At 45.8% G+C, this 22,988-nt stretch overlaps 1 protein-coding gene across 1 annotated transcript in view; it reads right to left on the reverse strand.

The window, feature by feature from the left end:
* Positions 1–2,043: 2,043 nt before the first annotated feature.
* SUCLG1 (succinate-CoA ligase GDP/ADP-forming subunit alpha) overlaps positions 2,044–22,988 on the reverse strand; it is a 102,451-nt gene continuing 81,506 nt past the window's right edge. The window contains exons 8-9 of the mRNA XM_073611015.1: positions 12,270–12,458; positions 2,044–2,285 (exon numbers count right to left, since the gene is read on the reverse strand). Coding sequence (XP_073467116.1) covers positions 2,259–2,285; positions 12,270–12,458 — 216 coding nt within the window. The 3' untranslated portion in view covers positions 2,044–2,258. The remainder of the gene's footprint in view (positions 2,286–12,269; positions 12,459–22,988) is intronic.

Here is a 22,988-nt window from a genome sequence, read left to right on the forward strand (position 1 = left end):
AATTTTTCCGAATATTCGTAAATTCATACATTCGTAGATTCGTACATTAGTAAATTAGTGAATTCGTAAATTTGAAAATTCGGAAATCTTAAATAATAATTAACTAATAATAACTTAACTACTATTACTAGTAACTATTAAATTATAGGTATTGTAATTTCCTTTCAAATTTGGCTGTTAGTGAACATAACACATACAAATTTATCCGAAGGTTACAAATGATCCGAAATAACGAATGCCGTATTCAAACGAATGGAACGTAATGAATTAATAAATAATAATAAAAACTTTTTATTATTATTATTTATTATTAATTTGTTCCGTTCCATTTGTTTAGATGCAGCATTCGTTATTTCGGATAATGCATAACTTCAGATAAATTCGTATTTGTTACGTTCACTGACAGCCAAATTTGAAAGGAAATTACAATACCTATAATTTAATAGTTAGTTACTATTTCAAATTTTCAGGTTTTTGGATTTTCACATTTCAGATTTACAAATGTACGAATTTACGAACGTACGAATTGCGATCATAACGAATGAACTGAAAGACGGAAAAAAAATAAATAAATTAATGAAACGAAAACGAAAATGAACAATTTTTTTGGCTGTGCACATGTCTAATGACAAGTCACATCGGTGTGACTTGTCATGTGATTTGACCAGTCCAATTCGCACCCTATTGTCGGCAATGGAAATGTGCAATTCAGTGCAACACCAACCTCGAGGTGCTGCACCGATTTATAAAAGAAGTTCCTGCACTATTTTTACTGATTTCAGGTGCAATTTGCATAGACATCGGTGCATGAAATCGCACAGATGTCAGCCAAGTCACACCTGAAGTTGCAGTGACATGCGGCTTTAAAACTGTGTGATTTCAAGTAAAGGCGCATGATTTCAAAGTCGGATTTGGTGTCCTCTAAAGGAGGTTATACTCACCTGCTCTGTGCAATGGTTGTGCAGAGTAGCCTTGATCCTCCTCTTCTGGGGTCCCCTACTGGCGCTTCTGGCTCCTCCAGCCTTCGAGTACCCCCCTAGCAACTCATGTGATACAAAAAGACGCCACTTGCTCCCATCTATAGATGGCTATCATAGTAAGAAGCATTGGAAGGATAACAACAGGTACAAACAAGGCCAAGGATAAATCCAAGGGAAAAACCAAGCTTAACTTACCACCAGCCCGCAGACAACCAAATAACCTGTCTAACATTATGTGTTAAAAGCAGGGGTTTAGTCTACACACATTTGCAAATGCATGCATAATCCACAGAGCTTCGTCAGGCACCCTGGTATCTGTGGATACTCATGTGGACTTGCTGGAGAGCCGCATTGTGCCCATCTATTGATGCACACAGTGCGGCTTGGCCCAGTCACTAGATTTGATTGAGGAGCCAATGGCACCTGCTGCTCTTATTGAATCCAGTAGGAGGGGAGAGAGAGCAGTGCTGGATCAAGATTGGAAGATTGGTTTTAGGTGAGTATTGGGGGGGGGGGGGGGGGGCTGGAAAGGTTTTTTACATTAATGCAGAGATACCTTTTAGTCTTTACAGCTACTTTAAGTCCTTCATCTAATATTGATGGTTTGAATAAGGTTTGTAAAGCCACTTGTGACCATTATGAGCTTGTAAGTCCCCAATCTAACCCGACCTTTAATTATCTATGGCTGGAGTAGGCAACATTCAGCAGTCCAGGTATTGTTGAACTACAAGTCCCAAGAGGCATTGCAAGACTCTGCCTCTGGGAGTCATTCTTGTGAATGCCAGAGGCATGACGGGATTTGTAGTTTCACTATAGCTGGAGTGCTGAATGCTGGCTACCCCAGATTTATGGTCTGCAGAAGTTTTGTAAAGCCACTTGTGACCATTATGAGCTCATAAGTCCCTAATCTAAGCAGCTGCTGTAATACTTTTGGTCTGCATGAGGTTTGGTAGCCACTTCTACAGCAGTAAACTAGAAATTATTGTCGGTGTCTCTCTAAGTCTTCTTCAGAGTGCAGCAAATCATAATGCAATGGTCACAACTGTAATAAGAACACTCAGTATAGGATCCAAAATAAATGGAAATTTTATTTATCTTAGAAGGCTCATACAAGTCTAACATTCCCATCCATCGTAACCTCCAGTTCCAGGAGACAGAAAATAACAGTTATGGCTTTACATTGGCTGTGCAAGACGGTGGTGTTGAAAGACGATATCTGGACGAAACAAGAAAGGTGGACGTGCTCTTTGCCACTATTAGCGCTCTGCTTTCCATCGCTTACAGCATTTTCCTCTTTTCGAATTCCTAAGGGGAGATAAATAATATATGTTACCGACATGAAACAGGATTTGGCGAAACAGAACCTTCACATTAACACCTGGTAATTCTTTATGCAGCGTGGGGAGAGGGATGAAACAAATGCATCAAAAGCTTTTCTTGGACACGTATAATATATCGAGAGGTGAAGGACGTGTGCACTACTCTGAACAAGTGCTTGGCTATTTGCATGGAGTTGCAGATTTGGTGCCCATAACCTCAGTAAATCACACCTTGCTTAAATTAGCGCATGAGACATCCACAGCGTACTATACAAAACCATACAAATTGGCCCTCAATCTGCCTGTCATAGCCGGACTTTTGGAATAACAGTGCTCTGCTGCCACCAAGTGCATGGAAATGGAATTGCACTCTGACTTATTCATTATGCAGCACTGCAGCAACGTGATGCAAGAATTCCAATTTTTAAAGAGAGATAATGTAAAGAAAGTTGTACTAAGCAAAATATCACACTGCCAACCGTGAAAAACAATGACCTCCCCCCTCCCAAATCAGTATATGTAGAGCAGCATAGGGCACTTCTTGATATCTTAGGCATATCACTCACACTTTGCTTATTTATCATTACATTGCACTGAAAATTAGAACGCAGTAAGAGGAAGACAAAAGCTGAGCACCCTCTAGCTCGTGGTCTCCAAACTTTTTAAACAAAGGGCCAGTTTACTGTCCTTCGGACTTTAGGGGGGCCAGACTGTAGCCAATGGGAGAAGAAAAGGTTCAGGCGTCCATGGGAAAAAATAATACCCCATTGTTGGGGCCACTGGGGGGAGGGGTTGTTCCCCATTGTTGGGGTCAATGGGAGGAGGAGTTGTGCCCCATTGTTGGGGTCACTGGAGAGGAGTTGTGCCCCATTGTTGGGGTCTCCCGAGAGGAGTTGTGCCCCATTGCAGGTATCAGTGAATGAAACAGTGCCCAAGGGCTGAATAAAAGCAAGAGAGGGTTCGCAGTTTGGAGACCACTGCTCTATCTGATTACAGGCTTGTTATTTATTTCCTGTATTTTTATAGCACCATCATATTTTTTACAGAGTATAAAAAGCTACACACATTAGCTTTTCCTGATTGCAATGTAATGATCTCCACCACACAAGCACACATACACCGATCAGCCATAACTTTATGACCACTGACAGGTTGAGTGAACACTGGATTACAGTGCGGGGGAAAGAGTATTTGATTCCCTGCTAATTTTATACACTTGCCCACTGACAAAGAAATGATCAGTCTATAATTTTAATGGTAGGTTTGTTTTAACAGTGAGAGACAGAATAACAAAAATATCCAGAAAAACGCATTTCTAAAAAGTTAAATTGATTTGCATTTTAATAAAATAAGTATTTGATCCCCTATCAATCAGCAAGATCACTGGCTCCCTGGTGTCTTCTATACAGGCAATGAGCTGATATTAGGAGCACTCTCTTAAAGGGAGTGCTCCTAATCACTGCTTGTTACCTGTATAAAAGACACTCATCAATCAGATTCCAATCTCTCCACCATGGCCAAGACCAAAGAGCTGTCCAAGGAGGTCAGGGACAAAATTGTAGACCTACACAAGGCTGGAATGGGCTACAAGACCATCGCCAAGCAGCTTGGTAAGAGGGTAACAACAGTTAATGCGATTATTCCCAAATGGAAGAAACACAAAATGACTGTCACTCTCACTCGGTCTGGGGCTCCATGCATGATCTGACCTTGTGGAGTTTCAATGATCAATGAACGGTGGGGAATCAGCCCAGAACTACACAGGAGAATCTTGTCAATGACCTCAAGGCAGCTGGGACCATAGTCACCAAGAAAACAATTGGTAACACACTATGCCATGAAGGACTGAAATCCTGCAGCACCCGCAAGGTCCCCCTGCTCAAGAAAGCAAATGTACAGGCCCATCTGAAGTTTGCTGATAAACTTCTGAATGATTCAGAGGAGAACTGATTGAAAGTGTTGTGGTCAGATGAGACCAAAATCAAGCTCTTTGGCATCAACTCAACTCCGTGTTTGGAGGAGGAGGAATGCTGCGCCTATGACCCCAAGAACACCATCCCCACCGTCAAACATGGAGGTGAAAACATTATGCATTGGGGTGTTTTTCTGCTAAGGGGATAGAACAACTTCACCGCATCAAAGGGATGATGGACGGGGTCATGTACCGTCAAATCTTGGGTGAGAACCTCCTTCCCTCAGCCAGGGCGTTGAAAATGGGTTGTAGATGGGTATTCCAGCATGACAATGACCCAAAACACACAGCCAAGGCAACAAAGGAGTGGCTCAAGAAGCAGCACATTAAAGGTCCTGGAGTGGCCTAGCCAGTCTCCAGACCTTGATCCCATAGGAAATATGTGGAGGGAGCTAAAGGTTCGAGTTACCAAACGTCAGCCTCAAAACCTTAATGACTTGGAGAGGATCTGCAAAAAGGAGTGGGAAAAAATCCCTCCTGAGATGTGTGCAAACCTGGTGGCCAACTCCAAGAAACGTCTGACCTCTGTGATTGCCAACAAGGGTTTTGCCACCAAGTACTAAGTCATGTTTTGCGAAGGGGTCAAATACTTATTTCACTCATTAAAATGCAAATCAATTTATAAGTTGTGATTTTCTGGATATTTTTGTTATTATTCTGTCTCTCACTGTTAAAATAAACCGACCATTAAAATTATAGACTGATCATTTCTTTGTCAGTGGGCAAATGTACAAAATCAGCAGGGGGTCAAATACATTTTTTCCCCTCACTGTATCTAGGTACAATGGCTTCTGAATGTGGGATATTTTAGTACGAAAGTAAACAAGTTGTCCCTGAAGTTGATGTGTTGAAAGAAGGAAAAAAAAATGTATGTGTATGGGGTGTGTAGCTGCAGAGCAGGCAGGGTGCCCATGCTGACCAGAGTCCACAGCCAAAAGCGCCTACAATGGGCATCAGAACTGGACGACAGTGCAATGGAAGAAGGTGGCCTGGTCTGATGAATTACATTTTTCTTTTACATCATGTGGATCTTACCTAGGGAAGAGAGAGGTCACAAGGATGCAGTATGGGAGGAAGGCAAGCCAGTGTGATGCTTTGGGCAATAATCTGCTGGAAAACCTTCCATCCTGCCATTAATGTAGATGGTGCAAAAATGGTTCAAGAATGGTTTGAGGAACAAAACAAAATTTGAGATGTTGACCTAGCCTCCAAAATCTCCACATCTTACTCCAATCAAGCATCTGTGGGATTTGCTGGAAAAACAAGTTCAACTATAGAGACCCCCACCTCACAACTTACAAGACTTAAGCTGGATTCACACTAGTGCGAATTGGATGTGGTTTTTCCCCGCATTCAATTCGCATGACAGGAGACTGTGACCGGCTCCTCATTGGAGCTGGTTCACACATCTCCAGGGCGGCAGCGGAGTGAATTGCACAGGGTTTCTGTTGCGTCTTTGGCTACGTTAAAGGTCTGAATTCAGGCAAAAATTTGGGGCCGATTTGTCCCTGAAATGGAGAACAGGGACGCAACGGACCACTCCTGTGAGCCACATCGGTATTAGGTGGGAACCCAGCCTTAAAGGATCTGCTACTGACAGCTTGCTGCCAGATGCCACAGCATACCTTCAGAGGTATAGTGGAGTCCATGCTTCAGCAGGTCAGGGATTTTTTTGATGGCAAAAGGGGGACCTACTTTATATTAGGTGGATGATCATACAGTTATGGCTGATCAGTGTATAACTCCCTACAGACCAGCTGAAGCAGAGGTCTAGCCCACACTTTTTTTCCTAGATGCAAGTAGAGTGGGCAAAAAAAAAAAAGATGTTTTGCCTATAGTTCCATTTTAAGTTGGGTGGCGGGGGGACAAAATGGACTGCTGTGCGGTAAAAAATAAGTATCCAGAGGATCACCTAGAAAATACATTCCAAATGCATCATAGAGAGTTCATTAAAAGAGAACTACAGTCAACATGTAGAAATAAATGTTTTTCAGAATACAAAAGTTACCCCAATAAGTTTTCCTAATTTTTTTTACACTGCCAGAGCTCTCTGCTGTAAGTTCCTGTTAGAAAGGTGATTATAATTGTGTATGGGGTGTGTAGCTGCAGAGCAGGCAGGGTGCCCATGCTGACCAGAGTCCACAGCCAAAAGCGCCTACAATGGGCATCAGAACTGGACGACAGTGCAATGGAAGAAGGTGGCCTGGTCTGATGAATTACATTTTTCTTTTACATCATGTGGATCTTACCTAGGGAAGAGAGAGGTCACAAGGATGCAAGGATGCTTCCTGACAAGTGGCAGCACTGTCACCTTCATGCCAGCTGTGTCTGCAAGCAACACCGCACACAGCATGGTGACAATGGGGAGGAGGCCTGAATATTACGGTTTCCTCTGATTGAAATGCGGTTTAGCATGTTGAACAGCTGTAGGTCCAGTGGTGTATTTTGTTTTTTTGCTGCCCTAGGCAAGACTAAATTCCGGCGCCCCCACCTAAATCTGCCCCACCCCTTCCTGTTTAAGAACCACCCCTTCATCTGGAAACGCCACCTCTTCCTATTAGCGCTCCACCTGAAGAGTTGCTAGGGAGATTGCAGACATGTTACAAGAGATCGTCAGACTGCGGATAAGATACAGGAGAGAGTCAGAGACTGCGGACAAGATAAAGGAGAGGGTCAGAGACTGCGGACAAGATAAAGGAGAGGGTCAGAGACTGCGGACAAGATAAAGGAGAGGGTCAGAGACTGCGGACAAGATAAAGGAGAGGGTCAGAGACTGCGGACAAGATAAAGGAGAGGGTCAGAGACTGCGGACAAGATAAAGGAGAGGGTCAGAGACTGCGGACAAGATAAAGGAGAGGGTCAGAGACTGCGGACAAGATAAAGGACAGGGTCAGAGACTGCGGACAAGATAAAGGACAGGGTCAGAGACTGCGGACAAGATAAAGGACAGGGTCAGAGACTGCGGACAAGATAAAGGACAGGGTCAGAGACTGCGGACAAGATACAAGAGATGGTCAGAGAATGCAGACAACATACAGGAGAGGGTCAGAGACTGCAGACAACATAAAGGAGAGAGTCAGAGACTGCAGACAACATAAAGGAGAGAGTCAGAGACTGCAGACAACATAAAGGAGAGAGTCAGAGACTGCAGACATGATACAAGAGATGGTCAGCGACTTCAAACAAAATACAGGAGAGTAAGGATGGTCAGAGACTGCAGACATGATACAAGAGATGGTCAGCGACTTCAGACAACATACAGGAGAGTAAGGATGGTCAGAGACTGCAGACATGACTCCCCAGAAGTTCTAAAACATGACAAGCAAGATAAGTTACAGCATCTTTTGTGACATAATCAATGTGCTTCTTCTAACAGTAATAATAATGCCGGTTACCATTACATCACTGTGACCGCCCCCGCCAAAGCAAGTAGAGCCGAGCCCGCCCCCTCCCGAGCACAGCCGAGCCCGCCCCCTCCCGAGCACAGCCGAGCCGAGACTGCCCCTTCCTGAACACAGCATAGGTGAGCTGAGACTGCCCCCTCCCGAGCGGGGACCACCCCCCTGGCCCAAGCACAGCCGAGGTGCACCTTTGCTCTCTGCACCCCAGCTGAACGGAGCACAGCCTAGCCGAGACTGCCCCTGCCTGTCCGAAAAGTCCCTGCCCAGTCCGCTCCATAAGCCGCCGGGGACTGTTTTTGTGCAGGAGACAGGAGCCGGTGGGGGGGGGTAGGGTTCTTTTGTTCGTGTGGGTGGGGGGCGGCTTTTTACTGCCGTCCTAGGCCTGGGCCTCGTCGGCCTAGGCTAAGACATGGCACTGCGTAGGTCCCCCACCCACTATTGTTTTGTGCAAGCTGGTTCTGTACACAGCGTTCTAAACTCCCAGGATGCCACGGATAGTACCCACCAATCGCATTCACCCAGTTTGCATACGATGCAAGGGAGTTTGAAAGTTGGAAGAATTGTGAGAATTGGAGAGTTCACGAGGAATGTTATTAAATCTTAAGGCAATCTGGCAATAGAATGGGAAGAGACAGTTTATTGGACCTTGATTAATGGGTTAACACATGCTGATGGCATAACAGAGGTGGGGTGCGCCATCATAGCGCCGCTCCTGATGAAGTGTGATGAAACGCGTTGGGTAGGGCTGGTTGGCGTCCCATCCGTTTACGACTTATAATAATAAACTTTATTTTATATAGCGCCTTTTAAAAGGGTAGCTTCTCAAAGCACTTTACAAAGAAATACACAGGATAAAACAGAGAAAAAAGGAACAATTATGTAAAAGCTTGTCTAACGAAAAAAGTTATTAGACTTGATTTGAATGAGTTTACAGAAGGGCTCTTTGGAAGTGAATTCCAGAGTTTGAGCACAGCAGGAGAAGGCTCTGTCTCCCATCGAGTGTAGGTGAGTAGAAGGGGGGGACACAAAGAAGACCAGAATCTGAGAAGCGAAGGTTAGAAAGGGGGGGGATAAGTTGATAAAAGGTCAGACAGATAATGGGGTGGCAAGCCATGAAGAGCCTTATAGGTGAGCAAGAGAGCATAAAGTCTATGCGAAACCTGACGGGTAGTCAGTGCAAGGACTCCAGGATAGGGGTAATATGATCACTTGTACAAGACCTAGTCAGGATTCTGGTTGCAGAATTTTACACATAGTGTAGTCGATTAATAGTGGATTTAGGTACACCAGTGAGTAGAGCATTGCAGTAGTTGGAAGAACACAAAAGAGCAATAACTCTAGCGCCAGATCTCCTGTGTAACGCAGGTGCAAATTTCTTTCCTGCAATTTGCACGCTTGCTCCATCAACCCAGACAGTGCTGACAGGGCAATTCCCCCTGCGGGTGAAGCCGTCCCGGCCAGGAGAAGACAGTGATTATAGCTAGTGGCTACAGCAGCTGCCAGTGATAATCGCAAGTGAATCCAGCAGGCTGCTTGTATGGTTGTACCCAAGTTGATCGATTACGTTCAGCCTGCCCGCACACAGTTCGAATTAGAACCGGCTGAGATTCGAACCATCTATGGCCAGCCTAACGCTAAACTGGTAACCTGTAAAGGCTTTCAAAGCATTGCCTACGGTGATTTTTATGGTACCGTAGGTTGTCGCCATTCCACATGTGTGGGCAAGGTGCAACATCTTTTAGATTTTATCCCCCTCCCCCAACGGAGATACTCCAGCGGCACCCCCTAAGGATGAGCTCCGGCGTGTTTGCATGCTGCACGTGCCGAGCCCGCCAGGAAGTCGGCACTGCACAGCGCTAATCACAAGCAGTGAGACACTTCCCGATGTGCGGCTGCAGAGATTGGGAAATGTCTCACTGCCTGTGATTAGCGCAGCGCATTGCCGACTTCCTGGTGGGTTCGGCACGTGCAGCATGCGAACACGCCGGAGCTCATCCTTACTCCTAAGCCATCCGCCACTGTCAGGTAGGAGGAGAGAGTGGAATAGAAAGTCCCTGGGGCTGTGGAGACCCTCACCGCATCCACAGCCACCAGTGTCTCAGGGGGAGGGGGAAGATTCTCCAATGGACTTCAGTAAGCGATCCCTCCACCATTGTTAGGATCCAGGGAGGTTCTTGGCAGAAAGTCCCTGGGGCTATTCACAGCCACCCTTTCCTGAGACATTACTAAAAAGGGGAAATATCCCCCCTGGAAAGAGCTAAGACCCTGCAGCCTCCACTGACTGCCTTCTCTGACATTCCAGGGGGAGACCTCGGTCCCAGACCTTGGCCTAGGAAAAAAAAATAAACGGTTTCGCTGCCATCCTGTGGGAAACACAATCAATAACTGAGGGACAGAGGGAAGGGAGGGGCCTTTTAAACATTATTGTTGATTGTGTTTCCTGTCAGGTGGGGCTCGTCATCTCAGGTGTGCCGTCCTGGAAGATGACTGGAGAAATTGGGTGTAATATTGTGTTGGTGTGTACTAACATTCATTACAGTGTATTTATTTCCAGAAAATTTGCATTTGAAAACTGCTTTGCAAATATTATGTGGCATTGCAACACCCATTTTATTCTCCATGGACTTTCAGAAAATCTATATTATTTGGGGGTTCCAAATAAAAAAAAAAAAAAAAAAATGCTGATTTTTAAAATACATGTGAGAAATATCAGAATTGTCTCAATTTAGAATTTGTTAAACACCACCAAATATACATTATATGGTCAAAAAAGTATTGGGACGCCTGCCTTTTCACGCACATGAACTTTAATGGCATCCCAGACTTATGCCCCGTACACACGGTCGGACTTTGTTTGGACATTCCGACAACAAAATCCTAGGATTTTTTCCGACGGATGTTGGCTCAAACTTGTCTTGCATACACACGGTCACACAAAGTTGTCAGAAAATCCGATCGTTCTATACGCGGTGACGTAAAACACGTACGTCGGGACTATAAACGGGGCAGTGGCCAATAGCTTTCATCTCTTTATTTATTCTGAGCATGCGTGGCACTTTGTCCGTCGGATTTGTGTACACACGATAGGAATTTCCGACAACGGATTTTATCTCCTGCTCTCCAACTTTGTGTGTCGGAAAATCCGATGGAAAATGTCCGATGGAGCCCACACACGGTCGGAATTTCCGACAACACGCTCCGATCGGACATTTTCCATCGGAAAATCCGACCGTGTGTACGGGGCATTAATCTGTAGGGTTCAATATTGAGTTGGCCCACCCTTTGTAGCTATAACAGCTTCTGTTTAGGAGTGTGTCTATGGGAATGGTTGAAACAAAAGAAAGAGAGGGCGCACCGACCTAGTGCATTACCACTGATGGCGCTTATTAAAAGAGTAAAATAACAAATACTCACAAACAAGCATGAATAGAGGCATGGACATAAACTGCAGGTGCGCAGTGACAAGCATCAGAATGAAACCGGGACCCTGGTACACCACCCGCTTAGGCTCTGAGGAAGGGGGTTCTCCCCTGAAACGCGTCAGCCTTTTCGCATCCATTTGATGTCCGGTCCCGGTTTCATTCTGATGCTTGTCACTGTGCACCTGCAGTTTATGTCCATGCCTTTATTCATGCTTGTTTGTGAGTATTTATTTGTTATTTTACTCTTTTAATAAACGCCATCACTGGTAATGCACTAGGTCGGTGCGCCCTCTCTTTCTTTTGTTTCTCTTGTAGTCTAAGAATACCCATATTCTGAAGAGGGCTGCAAGACGGCAGACACCACTGAAGTTTTTTGGCCTTATCACATTACACACCGATTATCTGGACACCTGAGCGCAGGAGATTTTTTCTGCTATGGGAATGGTTGACCATTCTTCCAGAAGAGCATTTGTGAGCTCAGGCACTGATGTGGACAAACATTCCCATAGACACACTCCTAAACCTTGTGGACAGCCTTCCCAGAAGAGTTGAAGCTGTTATAGCTGTAAAGGGTGGGCCAACTCAATATTGAACCCTTCTATGAACAAAGATAAACTTAAATTTGGGTACAGTGTTGCATGATGGAGTAACTGTCAAACTATCACAACACTATAAACTTAATAATGGTAATGAAGGGATATGACAGACTGGTACTCAAGTGGTTAAATAAAAAATAGTGAAGCGGCCTTAAGCTCTGAAATACCTCCAGCTTTTCTGAATAAAGGTTTGTAAAGCCATTTCCATACACCATTTCCTGACAGCTGTGGTATAATACAGATATTTTTTGCCATTTGCTTGCCACTGTGCCAAAAGCCATTTAAATTCCCCACAATTACGCTTGGCTCACATCGCTTTTTGAGAAGGGCTTAAAGAGGGGCTGTGCAGTATTCCTGAGTGTTCTTATGGCTTTTAAAGAGTCTGCGGGTGAAGGGGAAGTAACCGGGAAAAATATTTCCCGTGCGCCAGCCATGATTGTTTGCGACAATTAAGAGCAGCTGAGGTGCAGGAAACAGCCGGCGATTCAACAATCAAAGCCACTCGACAGCTGCTTAGCATTTCTGCTCTGCGGTTGGCGGTGTAATTTTAGCAAAAGTTTTCACATCTGCGTTTCCTACCTTGTGCATGGTGCTACCAAGCTGGGCAGGAGACATACTGACAACCACTCCGGCTCTCTGCAAAGCTGCGATTTTCTCCTTGGCGCCACCTTTGCCACCTGCGATAATGGCCCCCGCGTGTCCCATTCTCCTACCTGGTGGGGCTGTGAGACCGGCAATGAAAGACACCACCGGCTTGGCATTCGAACCCTGTTGATAGAGTTAAAAAAAAAAAAAAAAAAAGAAGAATGAAATAACACTTTATATAGGTTTTAGATATATTTTTACATGTGATCTCTAAAGCTCAACTCCAGGCAAATGAAAAAGGATCCCTTGCAGGGGAGCTGTGCCTGCGCTGCAAGGGTTAATCACTCATTTATGTCTAGGGGTACAATAAAAAGGAGATATACTTGCCTACTCCTTCCTGCTGCTGGACCAATCCCCAAAGCGTCTGCACCCCCATGCCCCACCGGTCTACACTCCTGACGTCATCAAAACTAAAAGCAAAGTCTATTGCCCTGCACTGAATGTGAGGACAACAACAACAAGGGACAGTTCACTGTTCGATTGTGGGGCAGCGCTGCCTGTTGGGGGAGCGAATGATCAGGTAAATAAAACAGTTTCTACTCACCCCTGGACAGTTCGAGTTATGAACTCCTGCAGTGCGGGCTCAGTCCCATTGTAAGGGATCATTTTTATTTGCCTAGCAACTCCAACCTTTAAAAAGTTAAGTAATGCCCAAAGAAAAGAAAATGGGGGACATTCATCAAGCATATTAGCAACATTGTAAGGCCCCTTGCACATGGGCCATCTACCTCATTTGGGGTCATCCCGGCATTTTAATGAGCCTGGGAAACATGTATGTATGTGTTTGTATTGGCCTGAAAAAAAAAAAAAAAAAAAAATGTTTTTTTTTTACTTAACTTTTGTTTCCCCCATCGCCTAGGGGGACAAAAAGTCCCGTGTGACCGGTTCTCTTTGATGGGAGCACAAGGGAAATTTCCCTTGTGCTCCAATAGCCTCCAACGCATTTTATTAGATGGTCTCTCGCTCATGCTGGCCAAGAAAGTGAGAGGGAGAACCCAAAGTGATTACATACACGTCAATTCCAGTCAGCAAGAAGAAGGGGGGGGGGGTGACGCTCACCTCCCTCCCCTCTACCCAGCAGAACCCACCATGCTGGGCAAGAGGAGCCTGGGATACATGGCGAGGGTGCACAGGTGGGGGGGCGCTATATGGGGAAGCGGCAACAATGCAGCGGAGCCCCCTACCCCCACGCTGTTAGGTTAATCCAACATAGGGTTGGCTTTTGGCCAAAAAAAAAAAAACGCAGATTTTAACATGTACAAACAATTGAAAAATCACCCCAGATCCAAAAATGTTTAAAGAGACTCTGTCACTAACTTAAAAATTTCAGGTAAAAAAAAAAAAACATACACAAAAGAAAAAAAAAAAAAAAACGGATTTTATCCACTTGACCTCGGGAATATTTATCTCCCTTTATGACCAGGAAAAATTTTTGCGATACGCCACAGCGTTACTTTAACTGAAAATTGCGCGGTCATGCACCGCTGTTCGTAAATGAATTTAGATAATTTTCAAAATTTTTTTTGGTGGTATTTGATCACCACTGTTTTTTTTTTTGGTTTTTTTTTGCGCTATAAGCAAAAAAAAGCATATTAAAAAAAAAAAAAATTAAATTTTTGTACTTCCTGTAAAATCCATTTTTCTGAGTTAATTGACGGACAAATCGCTCCATATTCAGAACCATAGAGTTATATTGCCCCTATAGGAGTAGGACACTAGGCAGAAAAAAAAGAGACTTGGCTATCTATAGGAAGTCCTAGCTATAGCTATATCTATGGGCAGTCCTATACACCTCCCTCTCTGCTATAGCCCTAAAGTTTAGTAACAAGCAGTGTCGGAAGTATTAAAACGCCATAGAGGGGTGGGTGCTGTGTCCGCCAATGAACTCAGAGAAATAGATTTTACGGTAAGTACAAAAATCCTTATTTCTCTTTCAATCATTGACGGACACAGCGCTCCATATTCAGAATCATAGTGACGTGCCAAACATGTGGGGTGGGACAACAAAAAAAATCCCAAGGCTAAAAACAGAAGAGCCAACCAGGTAACAGGAGCTCAAACAAAGACAACTGGAGCCCACCTGAACAATACACCCCCAAAGAGGGAACAGACCCTCTAAACAGCAGCCTGCAAAACCTTACAATCAAAAGAAGCATCTGCAGATGACAGCACATCTATTTTGAAGAAATTTAGTGAACATGCGGAATGACGACCGAGTAGCCACCTTGCAAACCTGCGCCATTGACTCCTGATGACGGAAGGCCCAAGAGGCACTAAGCGCCCGAGTAGAGTGCGCTGTAACAGGGAAAGGAGGAACCTGACCCTTGATAGAATAGCCTGGGTCACCGTCTGTCTGATCCAACTGGAAATGGTCGCAGAAGAAGCAGACAGCCCTTTTCTTGGCCCCTTCGTGATCAGCGAGTCTAACCTCCGAAAAGACTCTCTGGCTGCCAGACACACCTGAATTGCTCAAACCACATACAAGGAATGCATCGCAAATTCCCTGGGATGAGTGGGCCTGGGACACAGGGAAGGCAACACAATGTCTTCATTTAAATGGAAGTCAGAGGCCACCTTAGGTAGGAATGATGGGCGTGGACAAAGAACCACCTTATCACTGTGGACCACCAGGTAGGGGGTACGACAAGATAACGCCGCCAGTTCTGACACCCTGCAAGCAGAGTTTAAGGCCACCAAAAAACCTACCTTCTGAAACAGTGTAAGCAGTGGAATCTCCCGAATATTTTCAAAGGGAGGCTTTTGGAGAACAGAGCACCAAGTTCAAATCTCACGGTGGTAGAAGAGACCACACCAGTGGGGTCAGGTGTCGAACCCCTTGAATAAATGTACTCACCAGGAAATGTGCGGCTAGGGGTCGCTGAAAGAAGACCGCCAAGGCAGACACTTGGCCCTTGATGGTACTCAAGGCCAACTTCTGCTCAACACCTTGTTGAAGGAAGGTCAAAATCCAAGCCACCGAGACAGAACGAGGGTGAACACCGATCGACTCAAACCACCAAATGTACGCTTTCCACGTACGATGGTAAATCTTCCTAGGAGGTAGACTTCCTAGCCTTTAGCATTGTCAGAATCACTGACCCAGGTAAACCTCTATATTTCAGCACCTGGCTTTCAACAGCCAGGCCATCAAAGCCAGCGACTGTAGCAGGATGGGAGATCAGCCCTTGGGACAGCAGGTCCTCCCTGAGAGGGAGTCTCCAAGGGACGTCGGTGACCAATCATACCAGGTCGGTGTACCAAGATTGGCATGGCTAATCTGGGGCCACCAGAATGACCGGAATCCCTTTGGCCTCGATCCTGTGCAGAAGCAGCTTGAGAGGGGGGAGGCGTAGATCAGACGATACTGGCCACCCGGGGCCACCAGAGCGTCTGTGGCATCCGCAAGAGTATCCCGTGACCTTGCCACAAACCTTGTTACCTTTCTGTTGAGCCAAGATGCCAACAGGTCCACCTTGTGGGTGCCCCACCACAAACATCAGATGAAACATGTCCAGATGAAGGGACCATTCCCCTTGGTTCAACGCTTGCCAACTGAGATAGTCCGCCTGCCAGTTTTCCACTCCTGCAACAACTACGGCGGAGAGGAGGCCAGAACGAAGCGTTCTGCCCACCGGTGAATGCTAGCTACTTCCAGAGCTGCCAACACACCTTTTGTTCTGCCCTGGTGATTGACATAAGTCACCGCCATGGCATTGTCTGGCTGGATCCATACTGGGAGCCCCCTGGGCTGACCAGGCTAGTGATCCAGGCACAACCTGATCACCCGAAGTTCCAATACATTGATCGGTAGTCTGGATTCCTCCAGCATCCAACAGCCCTGAGCGGAGCGCAAAGTGAAGAAATGTCATCACCAAGGATTCCTTGAAAGGGTCCAAAGCTTTATTCCATGGTCACATGATAAATATACAGCAACGTTTCGGAGCCACGCAGGGCCCCTTCGTCAGGGAAGTGATGAGCTCAGCGGAGCTCAGTCCCAGGACCCCTCCCCACCCGGACAGACTGGCATCAGTCATGGCCACTGTCCAATACATGGAGAGAAAATATTTGCCCTGCCGAAGAGCCAGGGAGTGAAGCCACCAGACCAGAGTACCCCTGGTGTCCCTGCTCAGCCGAATCTGATTGTCCAGAGACTTTGGACACTTGTCCAATTTCACCAAGATCTCCCTCTGAAGGGACCTCATATGGAACTGTGCAAACGGAACCGTCTTGAAGGTAGACACCATCAGGCCCAGCTCCCGCATGCAGGTTTGGAGTGGGGACCACCTGCTGGACAGCAATAGATGAAGCACAGCATTCAACTTCTGGAGATTGTCCAGGAAAAGGAACACTCTGGTCAGAGCTGAATTCAGAGTCAGACCCAGATAATCTAATTTACTGGATGTCATCAGAGCAGACTTCTGGTAGTTTAGAAGCCAACCAAACTCCTTCAGGGTCTGTATAGTGATCTTCACGTCCTCCATCAAGGTAAAAGAGGACTCTGCTCGCAAGAGGAGGTCGTCCAGGTAGCCTAGTACCGCAATCCTCCTCTGACTTAGCAACATCAGAAACGGAGCCACACACTTTTGTGAAGACCTGAGGAGAGTCCAAAGGGCAAAGCCACAAACGGAGTGTTCCACTCCCACAGCAAAGCAGAGGGAATGCTGGTTTTGGGCACATATTGGGACGTGCAAGTAAGCATCCTTGATGTCAATACAGGCTAGAAAATACCCCTGATGAAGGAGCCTTGTCCGCAGATCTAGAGAATCTTGCTCTCGGTTTGCCAGACCAGGGCCGCTTGGAACCCCCCTCGAGGAGTTCTTGAAAGGTTTTAAATCCTTGTCATAGGCCCTGAGGGATGGAAAAATGTTATGTGCCGAGAAGGAAGGGCCACGTGTGAGACGATGTACTTTTCCCTTTCCAGACTGAGAAAGGGAGCTCCCCCCGCGATCACAGAGCCGGAGCCTGCGATACCTGGAAGTAACTCAGGATCGATGACGGCCGCCGGAGCCGCCGGAGCCCTACGGCTGCAGGGGCTTCGATCTCAGGTAAGCAATTCATAATGGAGCTAGTATGCTATGCATACTAGCTCATTATGCCTTTGTCTTGCAGGTTTTTGTTTTTGTCCTAGGGTTTACAACCACTTTAAGCCGCAATACACACCTAAGCACCACTACCGAACAGATAGCTTAGAAAATTAAGGAAGCCGCCTCCAGAAAGGCATCGCAGACAAACTGCTGCCCCTGGACCAATTAGTCCGCCAACTCAGCATAGGCAGGAGGAATCTGCTCAACTCCCAGATCATGGCGCAAAAGTTTTGCCCATTCAGTCAGTGTTTGCGACTCCAGGGCAATGGCAAGGACCGACCTCAATGCCGAACCAGCAATAGTGAACATATTGCAAGCCACAGACTCTGCATTTCTGGTGGCCAGATCCTTAAAGGCTAGAGATTCCTCTACCGGAATCATGGTTGCCTTGTTCAACCAGGAGACAGGGGGTCCACCACAGGTGGAACAGTCCACTTCTTGAGTGACTCTTCAAACAGATACCTCACTGCAAAGCATTTAGGAACCACAAAGGTGCGTTTGGATGCTCCCAATCCTTATATACAAACCTATCAAAATAGGATGGATAAGGGAACACCTTTGCTGTGTGAGACTGCTTGTGGGTGCCAAACAGGATGGCCACCTCCTCAGCTGCATTCTCCTCCATCAAAGTTTTCCACACAGATGTAATCAGTGTGTCAACCAGCGCCTTCTCGTGCGCAGCTACAGAAGTAGAGGAATCATCCTCACTGTCAGATCAGGGAGAGCGGCTACAGGCCCCGCAGGGTGGTCCATGTCCGCCGAGCCAGATTCAGTATCTGACAAGACAGATGAGACAGGGGAACGCTGTTTGATATCCCACCGCCCAAAGGCCACCTCCTCCCGGGAAAAAAGTAAAAGGGGAACCCACCAACAAAAAGTGTAAAGGACCCACCTAAGGCACTGCACCTGATCACCACAGGGGCACCTAAACCTGCCGCAGAGAGAGGGGGAGTGACCCACCAGAACAGCACTGATGTGCACCAGAGATAGCCAGTATTCACATGTGGCGTCCAGAGAAAAAGGAAACCCAGGAGTCAGCAGCAGAGGAAAGGGAGGAGCCCCCACAGCCATAATCACCGCCCAGGGGCTCCACTGTCATGGCTGCCGCTCCTAATGCACGCCAGACCAACAAAAAAAATGACCGCCGGACTACACAAACATGGCCGCCGGCCATAGAGAATCACTAAGCCCAAAGAAATGGCATTGACCAAGGCAAAATGGCATCGACCAAGGCAAAATGGCCGCCACATGCTGTGTCCATGAGGCTTACAGGGACCCAGGCGGGACCCCTGAAGAACAGGCCACATCTGGCAAGACTGCGGGGAGAGGGGGGGTCACTGTATCTAGATATCCAATTCTTCCCCCATCCTGGTAGTTGATTTTAGATCTCACAGGAGAAAAAAAAGCCATTTAAAAAAGGAAAAAATTGCCAGGACCAGGATCCCAGATGGGAACTAGGTCCTTATTCCTGACTAGGCAGAAAAAAACTGAAAGGCTTATAGCAGAGAGGGGGATGTATACCAGCTAGGACTGACAATAGGCGTAGCCAAGTCTTTTTTCATCCTAGTGTAGGGGGCAATATAACCCTAGGGTTCTGAATCTGGAGCGCTGTGTCAGTCAATGAATGAAAGAGAAAAACTAATTTCTTCATAAATGTAGGTCAATATGCATTCTGCGTACATGGATTGGTTTGTGCGTCTACAAACTATGGGATATATACTGTATTTGTTTATTGCTTTAAGACTAGTAATGGCGGAGATTTCTAGCGGGACTGCAATATCAGAGTCCTCCCCCCTTAGACTAGGGTCCACATGAGAGTCCTGTCCCCCCTTAGATCAGAGTCCTCCCCCTTAGAAGCAGAGACCATAGGAAGCCTTTACTGAACTTAAAGGGGTTGTAGAGGCAGAAGGTTTTTTTATCTTAATGCATTCTATGTGCAGCAGCCCCCCTAACACTTACCTGAGGTCCCTCTCTGTCCAGCACTGTCCACAAGTCTCTCTGCCATCCAGATGCTCCTTCCTGATTGGTTGAGACACAGCAGCAGAGCAATTGGCTCCCGCTGCTGTCAAAGTCAGCTAGCCAATCAGGGGAGAGAGGGGGTGGGGCCAGGTCGGGGCTCTGTGTCTGAATGGACACTGGGAGCTGTGACTCAGCTCGGGTGCCCCCGTAGCAAGCTGCTTGCCGTGGGGGCACTGAACAGGAGGGAGGTGCCAGGATCACAGAAGAGGGATCCGAGAAGAGGAGGATCCAGGCTGCTCTGTGCATATCTACTGCAACAGAGCAGGTAAGTTTAACACATTTGTTATTTTTATAGGGAAAAAAGACGAGACTTTATAATAACTTTGATCCTCAATCAGTGCACATTGAAGATGTATACCACTGACCCCCCCATTAATAGGGCCAGATAAAATCTTGGATGTGGCCCACAGATAGTGGGTTGGAGACCCCTGGTCTAAGATCAGACTCTTTTAGGACCTCTAACTCTCACAAAATGTAGCCAACAGACTGGACAATCAAGTGGAATGAAAAGACGTAATTGAAGTACAATGCTTGCCCAGGGCTCTCTGCAGCATTTTCTTGCACATAATTAGCCAGCACAGGAACTGGCAGAGAGAAAGAAACACCTGCAGATGACAAGGTAAGAGCACAGCTTGCCAACCGATGAACAGACCATCTTAAGACTTCTATTCAAATTTCCCCTGTTATTTCCCATAGACCTCTAACACAAGACCCCCCCCCCCCCCCCCCCACAATGCTGAAGTATGCAGACCAGCTGAACACGTCAATTTACAGAGTTCCTGACTTAACAGAAAATCACTTGCAAAACATATAAATAAATAATATACGGCATTGGTTTTCCCTGCTGAAGCCGAATGGCTAATTTCAGCACCTCCAGCATTTAACAAAATAAATTTGTCTGGAATTGGAGAAGGAAAAAAAAAAAAAAAAAAAAAAAAGAAAAAAGAAAAAAAAATTAAAGTGACTCAGTTATAAATTATTGTGATAAATAACAAAGCAAGTATAATCGATGAGCGTGAGCACGACCGTTTAGCCAGGCGGAGAACAAAACAACAAATTAGGAAACATTTCAATTATTTATTCATTAGTTATAATAAGATAGTGGATGCCGGGCCGCTAAACACTTTTAGCCTATTATATGGAGCAATCAATGGCTTGCAACTTCTGACACCCCCACCGTGACCAAAATAACCTGAAATACAAAATCTACCTCTAATCCAAAAGTGTAATACTGTATAGATTTAATTTTAAAGAAACCTAAAGCGACCCCATAGTTAAACCGCTAAACAAACAGTCGAGGACAGGTTTCACTAGCCAAAGCATTTGCCTTACTGTCCAACCAGTCCTGAGATTTACACAGCACAGCTAGCCTTGTGACTTGACTTGACAGGGCTTGTTTACTCTTTATTCTTCAGCACAGTCTTAATGCAAGGTGCCCTGTTCACATTATACTGCTGTGTAGAGGTGTAAAATGCAGCATGTCTGCATTTTTATGCAGCGCAACACATGTCGCTGCTTCCAGTCACTGATTGCACAGCATCATTTTAAAGTTTGAAAAAAGAATTAAAAAAAAAAGAAAAAAAAGAAAAAAAGTAAAACCGTGAGAACAGTCAAATACATTGTAACAATGCACTGCTCCACCCTATCACAACATGCTATATGGAGAACAACATTTGTGGGCTGGTGTGAAAAAAGTTCTTTAAACAGTACTGGGACAGGGTTCTCCAGCTCCCAGGGCAAGGATCCAGGACTGCGTCCCCCCTCCCCCACTGATAATACATGCTGGAAAATGGGAGTACCACCTTGTGTCTATTCTTTGCTCCCTTGCGCCACAGGCAGTTGCCTCTCCTGCCCACCCCTTGTCCTGGCCCTGCCTTGAAATAGTAGTAGAAGCCTCTTGCCTCCCATAAAAAAAAAAAAAAAAAAAAAAATTTTACAGCTGCTCCAGCACAAGAAAAAAAAAAAATAAATACATACGTGAAAAGTGTAGCGCCTAGATGACTGCGATAATTAACTCAATCACCAAGTAAATAGGACAATAAATGCAAACAAAGTTCATATAATTAGTGAAATTGATACGAGCATCCACAAAAAGGTATTCAAAATAAACTTCAATAGTCCAAATGCATATAGGAGTGAAGGAAGGGTATAGCAGGTGCGTCCAAGCCAGTGCACAAAATTGATCAATAATGTTCAAATCATTGTGCCACAACCACCAAATAAATTGCAAACTCACCGGAACAAATGGCTGCCGTTACAGCAGCATGTGCGCCTTAGGGCGCTTTACCGCCGACGCCCAGGCGCTGGCAGTGTGAAAGCACCCATATTTTTAGCTGCGCTTTACCGTAGTTTTTGCAGCACTTCTCGGCCACTAGCGGAGCGCTTTTAACCCCCGCTAGCGGGCGGAAAAAAAGGGTTAAAACCGCCCGCAAAGTGCTTTGCCGGCGCTGCAGATTGATTTCAATGGGCAGGGGTGCTTTAGGAGCGGTGTATTTACCGCTCCTACAGCTCTTCAAAGAAGCTGCTTGCAGGACTTTTTTTGACGTCCTGCCAGCGCAGCTCCCCAGTGTGAAAGCCCTCGGGGCTTTCACACTGGGATTGCAGCTGAGGCTTTTTTCAGGCGCTATTTTGAGCACTAAAACACCTGAAAAACGTCTCCGGTGTGAAAGGGGTCTAACAGCAAACAGAGGAATCTGTCTGGTTACAACACAGCACTGTCCTTATGCTGACCGCACTATGCGAAGTCCAATTGGCCTCTTGTAAGGTGGAGATCATCAACCCGCTGTTCCAAAAAAAAAATGTAAGCATGCTGTGGCTATTGGCGTTTCAGCACTCCCCAGGTGCCCCTTTATGGCCAATTAACACTTCTACACTACACACACTCCTATCTCACCTCTCCTGTCTACTCTCACCTACTCCTCTTTTAACTTTGCAGTTGACAGACCACACACCTCCGTTCCATCCACTAAGGTGGTAACAATTGCTACAAGCTATTGTCCTCAATGATGTAGACTTTAGGGTCTCATTGCATACAGTTGCAGGAGGGATACTACTCCATCGCTTAATATGAGAACCCTTTCTGGATGAAACATACCTTCCATGAAATATATACTTATCAATTAAGCCTTCACTATTAAAGCTGGACATCATCCTGACAGTGTTAAAACAAACCCCCCCCCCTACAAGCGACCACGAGCATTCTCTTGGAGCATGGGTGGATTCAGGGTGTTCCTTGGATGGCACGTCTTGGTCTGGCATGGATGAATATTTCATTCCTAGTATTTGAGTGTGTCCCTTCAGCTGCTGGTGAAATAACTGTATATTTGGGAACTACAGCATTGGGAGTGGTGCAAATCGCAAGGTCCCTGAGAAAGATCTGCACTTCATAGTGCAATTGAAACGCGTCAGCTATTCTTTTGCGAGCTCCCTCCTTTTTTTAAGCTGGTTTCCCTCTATATAGCTATTTGTATTTGTTACACTATTGATTGACTCATTAATTGTAAAATAAATGTTGTACTTTTATATTAACACTGCCTTGCGTCCATTTAAA

Source organism: Aquarana catesbeiana, linkage group LG01, assembly GCF_042186555.1.
Source record: "Aquarana catesbeiana isolate 2022-GZ linkage group LG01, ASM4218655v1, whole genome shotgun sequence".
In the NCBI taxonomy this organism is placed as follows: domain Eukaryota; kingdom Metazoa; phylum Chordata; class Amphibia; order Anura; family Ranidae; genus Aquarana; species Aquarana catesbeiana.